The 10,540-nt window shown below is 41.1% G+C and overlaps 1 protein-coding gene across 2 annotated transcripts in view; it reads right to left on the bottom strand.

Moving 5' to 3' along the window:
• Positions 1-2,814: 2,814 nt before the first annotated feature.
• Positions 2,815-10,540, bottom strand: part of LOC123519457 (probable serine/threonine-protein kinase dyrk2) — a 19,804-nt gene continuing 12,078 nt past the window's right edge. Inside the window, exons 4-11 of one of the 2 annotated variants that reach the window (XM_045280760.1) lie at positions 10,161-10,274; positions 9,627-9,717; positions 8,192-8,362; positions 6,839-6,968; positions 5,907-6,051; positions 5,345-5,450; positions 4,684-4,790; positions 2,815-4,383 (exon numbers count right to left, since the gene is read on the bottom strand). In XM_045280760.1, the coding sequence (XP_045136695.1) occupies positions 4,293-4,383; positions 4,684-4,790; positions 5,345-5,450; positions 5,907-6,051; positions 6,839-6,968; positions 8,192-8,362; positions 9,627-9,717; positions 10,161-10,274 (955 nt within the window). In that variant the 3' untranslated portion in view covers positions 2,815-4,292. Of the gene's footprint in view, positions 4,384-4,683; positions 4,791-5,344; positions 5,451-5,906; positions 6,052-6,838; positions 6,969-8,191; positions 8,363-9,626; positions 9,718-10,160; positions 10,278-10,540 lie in introns of both variants that reach the window. The other variant, XM_045280759.1, reaches the window with a different exon arrangement.

The following is a 10,540-nucleotide window of genomic DNA, read 5'->3' on the forward strand; positions in this document are numbered from 1 at the left end:
ATTAACAAAATTAAAAGTGATACCTGGAGTGTCTTTCAGCATTTACAAGATGTGTACAGGTGTGGTGAAGGTTTGTGTGTGTGTGTGTGTGTGTGTGTGTTCTGCCACCATCACCATTATTACTATTATTAGTACATGTACTGTCACTACTACTACTACTACTGCTGTTGTTGTTGTTCTCCGCATAATTTTCTGCGTGACTAACTACCATGTGCACAACGAAAGAGGTTAGCAATACGAGTCACCCCACGCACTGACAGCTACGATAAGGTAGACAGGAAGAAATTGTTGACATTACTAACACACACAGGAATGGACAGAAAGATAGTGCAGGTGATGAGCAAGCTGTACGAGGAGAATGACGTCAAGTTCACAATAGGAGATATCGGTACAGGCTGGATGAGGTATAACAATGCAGTACGTCAGGGATGTGTGATCTCTCAACCCCTACTCAGTACTTACATAGAGGAGTTGATAGCGAGGAGCAGAATATCGGGGAGGGGGGAGGGATAGGAAACTAGCTGCTTAGCTCATGCTGGCGACATAGTGCTAATGGCAGAGAATAATGAGGAGCTGGAGGAGTTATTACAGGTAGCTATGTAACATTTATGGAAGAGTGGAATGTCAGATAGGCTATAGTGCTAGAAAATGTAAGGCGATAGAGCTCAGTAGCCATGTGGAGGGACAGTGGATACTAGGGAAAGATGTCTTAGAGGTGGTAGAAAGGTAGGCTACACTTACTTAGGGCTGGATGTGAGCAAAGAAGGAATAGGAGAAGAAAAACGGATGAGAATGAAGGGAAGGCTAGGAAAATGACAGGGATGATAATCAACATGTCAGTTTACATATAAAATAGCCAGAAGCTTGTGGAAAGGGATGGCAGTGCCGCATTGCTTGTATGGGTCTGAAATTATCTGTTGTCGGGAGAGAGATCTAGGGAAATTAGGGAAAGCCCCAAAACTAGTAGGGAGATGGGGTCTAGGGGTCCCTCGCAGTACTGCTTTAGAAGCTAGTTATTAATGAAGAGATGGGCCAGAGCACCATTAGGGAGATAGTGATCAAAGGCAAGATGAACTTCTTAAAGAAAATGGAAGGATTGGATGAGGATAGATGGGTGAAGGAGGTGATGCAGGATAACATGGTTAGGACATCGCAGAAGAAAGAAACTGATAGATGAAAAGAAAAGAAAACCTTGAAGAGAACTGGGATAGGATAGGACTCAATAAGGTAAAGAAAAGGATAGGGTCAGCTAAATGGTGAGCAGGGATAGAAATGAAATCACTGAAATGGTATAGGTATAAGGAGAGACCTGAGGCACTTCAGTGGAATGTAGGAGACTGGGGTAGCAGGTTGTTAGTAAAGGCAAGGACAGGTACACTGAAGGTGAAGGTTATAAGGATTAAGGATCAACAGTACCCACAATGCCCTACTAAGGTAAACAGCCACAAGAAAAGGGTGGAAGACTACGAAAACTGCTTGCAGGACTGTTTCTACAGTGGTGATGATTTTTCCGTTGCAACACTACAAGCCAATTAAAGCCCTGCGCCTTTGAAAAAAACAAAAACAAAAAAACAAAGGTGAAGCAAAATGAGTATATTACTACACAACATGTACTACCTAGTCCTGTAATGTTTTACAGAGAAGAGTCGATAGTAAACATTAACCCCACATTATTCTTTATTCTATTCTCCAGCCCCATTCCACCAACCTGTGGTGCTTTTCTTCACTTTCCAAGTCTGGGGTCCCACTCGATCTCATTACAAACTAAGACTTGCTACACTCTGATAAGATTTCAAAGCAATACAACCTTCATCGCTAAAAATAAACCAAATATTATTCTGCACTTTTTTATTGATTTACTTATTTATTATTACTATTATTATTATTATTATCATTATTACTAATATCATCATTATTAGTTTTTATTTGCTTGTCTGCTGGATGTCATCACCTCCTCTCTCCTGTTCCTCAAACTCCTCTCCTCTCCACCTCTTCCTACACCCAGATTCTTGAAAACACCTAGAAACACACCGCAAACCTGATACTTAGGCTTTGTGTATCATTGGAAGTGTCAAGAGTAGCAAGAGAAAAAATGGGCGAAGCTAGGTGGTGATCAGCGACCTGGCAAGTGGTGGGTCGGGAATGAGGACAGTGTCAAGCAAGGATACCCTGGTGTGTGGATTGGTATCGTATTGTATGATAGTGGTGGTGGTGTGATGTATTAACAATACAGTCTTGCCCTCTTTTGCATCATGTGCTTGCGTGTGTGTGTGTGTGTGTGTAACGCCAATCAAGTCAACTTCTGTGTACATATCAGAACTTCAACATACTTGTATATGTCTGCTTGTGATCCTGTGCGTGTATCCTGAATGTGCAGGTTGAGAGAGAGAGAGAGAGAGAGAGATATTCACCTCGGTCGCCTGCTGGTCACCCAGCCAGGCTTCCCCATTACAGAGCGAGCTCAGAGCACATAGACCGATCTTTGGGCCACATCAACACACTCCACACACCGGGAAAGCGAGGCCACAACCCCTGAGTTACATCCCGTACCTATTTACTACTAGGTGAACAGGGGCCACACATTAAGAGGCTTGCCCATTTGCCTCGCCGCTTACCGGGACTCAAACCCGGCCCTCTCGATTGTGAGTCGAACGTGCTAACCACTACACTACGAGAGAGAGAGAGAGAGAGAGAGAGAGAGAGAGAGAGAGAGAGAGAGAGAATTTTCCTTCAGATTACAGAGTGAGTGGCATTGCTCAGCTCTCCTGGTCTCCCCTGGCTGTGACACAACAAATGGAAAGTAAAACGTTCATCTACTAAAAGAAAATATTTATTAGGAGGAACAGGTTTATGTCCTTGACGATAGTAGAGTTTTTTTTTTTCTAAAGGCAGGAAACTCTTTGGGTTGTCAAAGAAGGAAAATGTCCTCATTCTATTTCACTTTTATATAAAGCATCCGTCTCTACACCAACACGATGGATCCATCACTGAATTTTTACTTCACTGTGTTTTTTCTTCCTTGGGAAAAATAAATGCACACAAAGAAAAAATTGACCAAAAGATTTTTCAAATATTTCTCTATACAATACCTATACAGTATAAATATATTGAGGAAGGTTTCCTGTGGTGTGGGCAACCACTGACTCTCAGCAGCTTCCTCACAGAATATCACTTGCAAATATATATTTCTTCTTCTGTAAAATAACAATCAACACTGACAAAATTTTGGCCACGAGCCTCACTCAACACAGGGAGAGTGTTTCCGGCACTACAACATATTCTAAAAGAGACAACACATGATAAAGAGAGACTTGAACTGACAGGCAGTTCTCCCCTAGCCTGGAGGCAACCAGAAATGGCAATACTTCCTGGCATGAGGCAGAAACACTCCCCTGTGTGGCAGACCCTTGGTTATTTGTTTGATGCTTCAGAGAATGAAGTGGAGTGCCGGCATCCTCCCCCAGGGAGGAGAGGTAGAGAGAGGGATGTGCCTCGCAATAATTAATTAAGTAGCACAAATGGAGCTCCCCTCCCCGGTCATCAACCACAACATTTTGTGCACGAGTAACTTTTGCTATCTTGAATACTTGACACAGCTCCCAGTCTGTGGACACCCTGTGGTAACGCCTGCAATTCCTTACCTTTGAGGCTCAGCAGAAATAAATATACATCTTGCCAGAATACCGGACACACACAGATATGCTGCAACAGCACCACTCTGACCTCCTTCCATTACCTTGTGGACAGCTCACTCACTAGCTCGTGTTTCCGCTGCTTGGCCTCATTTCAAACATAACCTTAAAATGTATGAACTGATATCTCACAGGTAATTACAACTTAATAAACAAAGACATCATACAGTTATATGTGAATGTAGCTATCTTAATCTAATTTGCCTCCCTCCCACCACAGTTTTTGGACAATCTGATCCAATACCATAACAGATGAGAACCTCATTAACTCGGCACCACGTAGGATAACAGAAACAAATCACCAAAAATACTCTTTGAAGCCTTGCGACACTCTGGTGGCTAGTCAGTGACATGGCATTCTGTCCCAACACACACCGTGCACACGGCTGGAGAGTCCACATGTAGCTATGCACGCATGTAATGAGATTCTTGCGTTGCGTTTCCGAGCACTGGCATCTGTGTGGACGAGTGTCTTGAGAAACTGCCCAATACTTCGGTGGTTGAGTCCAATGGCTGAGGTGCCACATGGGGGGCAGGGAGGGCATGACGGGGGGTTGCCAGTCAGGCGGCAGTGCTGTACGTGCCTTGAAGGATCTGGCATCACCGTGAGAGGGAGTGGGAGCGCTCCCGGTCACCAATGGCACTGTCCCCTAACCGCTGGAGGGGCTCAAGCTTGTCAAAGAATGGATGCCTGAAACAAAGACATGCAGATTAGTTGCTGCTCTTCCTACCATGAAAATCTTATGTAAAAAAAAAAAAAAAAAAAAAAAAAAAAAAAAAAGGAAATTGGTTAATTTTGTCTTTTCAAATTATTTATGAGACTGAGGTCCCAAAAACAAGTCTGAAAGCATGTTGTCTAACAGTGAGATATTTAAACAAGTCAGATCAAAAGTACATTCTTCCCTTTCCACTCACAACCTGTAAGGAACAATAGCTACAATTTATTAATCCATCAAAGTGTGACTTCTGGAGCAGTGGATGGAGTAGTTACCTTAGCGCCTCAGCAAGACATATCCTCTGGGACGGCTCATATTCTAACATCTTGCTGATCAGGTCAAACAGCAGCCTATGGTCTTCACTTGAGCTGAGCTGGTAACTCTGCAGAGGAGATAAATATTACAGTCAAGTATATCACATTAACACTGAACATATGCAATCTCTCTTCCCTTTACTCAATCACAACCTCCATCATCAATTTCCATCTTTTCTTCTTTAGAAGAAGATCTAAAGTTCCTATGATTTATCAGTCATGTTAATCTTTCCCTTTTCTTTCTATGTCTATCTATCTATCTAAGTACCAGGTTGGTAATTCCGCACAGGGCAGCACAGACAAAGCATCACTCAGTCACTATACACACATCATTCACACACTTCATTCTGGTGGAAAGGTAGTTGTGTGGACCAGGTACTACACTTTGGTTGGCCAGAAACATCCATAGCATAGCAGGGTCTGACAGCATACACTGGTTTATCTTTTCCTTTTCATAATGAGACTGTTCCTCACCCCACACCTCCAAATACACTTTCTATGTAGATCTTAAATATAAAAATCTTCATCTTTTCTTTTCTTTTCTTTGGCTTTTAGATCTTCTTTAGGTATATGTCATTAGAACAACTATCTCTTATTAGCTTCCCTCCCAGAGCTCACTCACCCTTAAGTGTTTGCAGTTCTCTCGCACATATCTTCCAGCCGAGCTCTTCTCATCCCACTCCAGCTTGCCAAGGTAGAAGTATTTGGTTCGAGTCTTCCTTCCCATCCTGTTGTGAAGAAAGATCCTGGTCAGGTAGATTCCCTTGCTTTCTTTCATCTATGTGTCTAAACTTATGAGAGATTAAAGCAAGACTCTATTACAAACAACTTCCAAAGATCTTTACTTTTGTGTCAATTCAGTTCAGGTAATCAGTAAACTTTGTGCCTTTGTCTATTATTTGTTATCTATCAAGAGAGTATTTGTTATCTATCTATCTATCTATCTATCTATCTATCTATCTATCTATCTATCTATCTAGAGAGAGAGAGAGAGAGAGAGAGAGAGAGAGAGAGAGAGAGAGAGAGAGAGATAATAAGTAAGGGAGTAAGGAGAAGAAAAAGATAAGAAATAATTAGAGGAGGAAAAGGAGAAGGCAGAGAGAAAAGAAAGAACAAGAAATAGGAAGCTGAGGAAGAAAGAGACAACTTCCTCATCTCCCCAAAATAAGGTGCAGAGTTCACACCTATAGGGAATTGGGCCTAGGATCCTCTCCATCATGGCCAAGTGTTCCCTGTTATCGTGGGTCTGGAAGAGTGTAATGCCCAGGTACAGCTCAAACATGATGCACCCAATGGACCACACGTCACACGGCTGAGACCAACCCAACTCTGAAAAAGGGAACAATCGTCATGGTACGGACTTTGCTTTAAGGAGAAGAGGAAAGGTTGAGTAAAGGTGACAGGGAATGAAAGAAAATTAAAAGGTCTTTTTGTTTGTGGAGCAGGAAAAGTTGTGAGCAATAAGGAAACTGTTGTCAGTTAAGAACTTTGCTGTAAGAAAAAAAGGGAAGGCTGAGTAAACGTGAGAGGTAATCAGGGGGATCTGAGAGGCTTTGTGTGTTTGTACCTGCAGGCTGGAGGAGGTAGATTACAATTATGACAGAGTCCAAACAGGTAGATAAAAGATGAAAATGAAAGTCATAAGAAATGGAAGTTTTATGCATCTTACTGAACAGGGAAGATAAAGATGAATGGAACTCTGGGAAAGTTCTGTTGTTGTTTTTGTGGAGCAGAGAAGAGGTTAAAGATAATAAAAAGGACACATAAAAAATGTAACTACATTACCTAGTTTGTATATTTCAAGAACAGGGAGATACAATGAAGAATGAGAGGGAATCACGGAAAATTTATGCTTGTAGACTAGAAGAGGTTGATTATATAAAAGAATTCAGAGAGAATGGAATTATTTTGTAGGTTTTATAAACAGGAAGTGATAAAATTATACTAAATAAACAACACAGCATCAATAACAAACACAAAGGACATGAGGAATCCAGCCACACTTTCCCTTTCCTCATCCCAGTGAGTGAAACAAATAAACTCAAGAATATTTCAGATGCAGGAAGATCCAGAAATGCTCGTGTGCCAGTGCCAGAGTGCCAAGGATGCCACTCACCTAGAATGACCTCTGGCGCTCTGTAGTGTCTGGTGGAGACAATGGTGCTGTGGTGCTCGTGGTCAAACGTGGCACTGCCGAAGTCAATCAGCTGGATTTCTGTTCTCTTCACTGTCCTGATGTCCCGCTTCTGTTGGGGAGATGGAGGCGTGTCACAGAGGAACACAAAGAACAAAATTCAGGAAGGTGAGAAAGGAGTGTCAAAGGAATGCAAAGGAAAGTGATAAAAAAAAGATGCATTACAAAGGAACAAAAATAGGTGATGAAAAAAATGTCCCAAAGGAATACAAAAGATCAGCAACATAACTGAAGTGTCACAAGAGAACACAACAGAAAAAAAATCACTAGTAAAAGGAGAAAAAGAAAAGAAGAAGAAAAAAAAAGAAGAATGTTACAAAGGAGCACAAATGAGGAAAAATATCAGGAGGGAGAGGAAAAGATATAAAAAATAAATAAAAACAAAATCAAATTTAAAAATAAAAATAAATAAGACAAAAGGGAAAAAGTCACAAAAAAATGAGAAAAACCACAAAGAAACACAAATGAAGAACAATGATTACTATACTTGTTGGCTCTTATGAGTGGTTGTGGAGCACTACACTAATCTAATCTAGAGTATGAGATGTTGGGCTGTGGACTGTGGTTGACATCTGACATTTCTTTCCATTGATTATCTTGTCCATCTACATTAGCCTTTTTTGTGCATCAACAGCTATGACTGGCTGGCGGGTGACATTAATATTCTGCTTTTATCATCTCTGCTACTGACATTTCCTCTTTATCACTGTTACTTTTTTGTCCATTAACAGCTAAATTTGTGACTCTACATTAATATTTTACCTTCATCATTACTATGACTGACATTTCTTCATTACAATTAGGTTTTAGTGCATTAACAGCTAAATATGTGACTATATTAAGATTTCATTATTACTTCTTCTATTACACTACAAAGTTTTTTCATACACTAACACTATCTACCAATCTACACTGATATTTTACCTTCACACTCCCTTTCTCTACTATATACTGGTTATTTATTTGTTTGTACAATAACACACTCATCTAACATTCTACATTAACATACCACCACTACTCACCACACTGTCCTTTTATAAAAACAGCAGCAGCCACAAGAGTGTTAGGGTGTGAAGGCAAGGGATATAAATAAACCTACAACTAAATACATCACCCACTGAACTTTTGTACTTGGCAAGCCACACACACACACACACATAGAGAGAGCCCTGCCATCCCTACCACTGCAAAGCCCTAAGGCAGCAGCACAACCAACCAAACACAGCTGTAGCATCATTGACAGCACTACTACTTGACAGACTTGCTTGTTCTCACCTTCTTGGGGTCATAGGTCAGGGTGTAGTCTGAGTCGACGAAGAGAATGTTCTCCGGCTTGAGGTCCGTGTGGGTCAGTTTGTTGTCGTGCAGGAACTTGACGGCGTAGCACAGCTGGTAGGAGATGTGTCTGACCTGATCCAGGGAGTATGGACGGTAGTTGTTGTCCTTCTGCAGGGGAGAGAGAGAGAGAGGAAAGACTGTAGTATCTGAGGGTGGTGACACACTTTGAATTATGTAACAGAGAGGTAAAGTTGAGATTTATGTGTGTTCCAGTGTATTTTTTGAGGTAAGAAGAATGATTTGTGGTAGATCATCATACATCTGTCATAATTAAGAAGGCTGAGGTATAGAAGGTCCTTTAAACAATTTTATACTAAGCTACAAAGTAATTGGTTTAAAATTCCTATGTACTTTTTTGAAGGCAAGACAAAATAATTCTAGATCTTGATAAACAATTACCATATCTAAGTTCTAAGGTTGGGATTCTCTATAATAATGTGAGAAGACCAGGAACATTCATTATACAGCCTCTTTGTGTTCATGGCAGGATGGTGAATCAAGAGGCACTCATTAACAATGATCATATTCCAGATCTATGGTTCATATTCATTGTGATGAGTGTGAGTGAGTGAGTCAGGCAACACTCATCACAGCAGCCTGGCACATGTGACATGAGTGGTGAGGAATGAGGGAAAAACTGGGGATACGTTTGTAGCCAGAAATAGACAAGCCTACTTCTGACTACACTAAAGTGCCAAGTGACTCGTGGTGGTGGATGGGGGACAGGTTAGGACAGCTGCTCAGTTACTTGGGGAAAGTATGATGCCGACACACACACGTGCGAACACACACACACACACACACACACACACACACACACACACACACACACACACACACACACACACACACACACACACACACATAGCTGACCAGTGACATAACAAGCAAAACAATTCACTCATTCAAACTGTCCCAACTAGAGCTTAACTAACTGAACTTGTGACATTCACCTACTAGTGCTATGTGAGTGAGTGTTATCTCATTCCTGTGATGTAACCTTACTATTTCATCCCTCACTCACTACACCACTACTATTTGTGTTCTGAAATGCTTCATTCTACCTTCAGGACTAATTATAAAGGCTTCAGAGATGGTAAGAGAGGTTTTCACGGGTGTAAGATATACCCTTGAAAATCCTATTACATTCATAGCAGACAAAATATCAAAGAAAATCCCAATAACAACCCATGAAAATCCCAATAACACCAATGAAAACCCCACTCAGCCACACACTAAACCCAAAAAATATTTTCAAACACAAGCCTAAATCTTAATCAAAGTAAATGAGAGGGCAGAGAGAGGAGGGAACTCACAGATGCGACTCAGCCTCTATCACTCTCCCTCGAACTCAACAAGGCTGAAAACTTACCAGGAAGTCGAACACACTTAAGCCGAGCATGTCGAAGGCAATACACACATGGCCATGGTAGTCGAACCAGCTCAGCATTCGAACACACAGGCTGGAGAAGGAGAGATGGAGGTGTGAGGGTGAGGAATGAAGCATCTGGTGATGGCGGTGTCCTTCAAACTACACAGCTGACCTTCTCACTGTTTCACTTCACATGTTGCCAAGTTAATAATATACTGTAGCATGTTTGTGTGTGTCTCTGAGTGTCTTACAGCACAAGTAGTTTCCATAATGCATAATGGCTACAGAAATCTTATAACTTTGTGGATATATACTGAACTTCTTGCAATCAAAAAAATCTTGCTGCACTGTAATCCTTCTATATTTGAAAGACAGGAAAAAAGAAACAGGAAGAGCAAGAAAAGTTGGGAAGGATACGTCTCCTGAAGTGGCCATTGCAAAGGCTACAGCTTAAATCTACACCTACACCTCTATCACTATGGGGAGCTGTTGCATGTGTGAATGTGCATATGTGTGTATGTGTTGAATACTTACTGTTTGTTGTACGGGTCCTTCTCAGCAAGCTTCTCCAGGACGTTGATCTCCAGTTTGGCTGCCTCTCTGTACTTCTCCACATTCTTAATGATCTTCAGGGCTAGGAAGCGATCACTGCTGGAAACAAGAAGGAAAGTAGCTTCAGTCCAAAATAGAAATAGTCAAAAGCGTGGAGTCCATTATGATTTGAGGAAGGGAGATGGAATTCAATGGGAAATTATATATATGTGTAAGTCCATATGAAAACTGGAAAAAATGTGTGAAATTAATCAGGAATCAAGAAAAATATGTGGAGCTCATTGGAAAACAGGAATAATGTATTTAATTTGCTGGGAAAATAAAAAAATGTTAAATTAATTGAACAAGAAATAAAATGTGAA

This window comes from Portunus trituberculatus, chromosome 45 (genome assembly GCF_017591435.1).
Source record: "Portunus trituberculatus isolate SZX2019 chromosome 45, ASM1759143v1, whole genome shotgun sequence".
Classification (NCBI taxonomy): Eukaryota; Metazoa; Arthropoda; class Malacostraca; order Decapoda; family Portunidae; genus Portunus; species Portunus trituberculatus.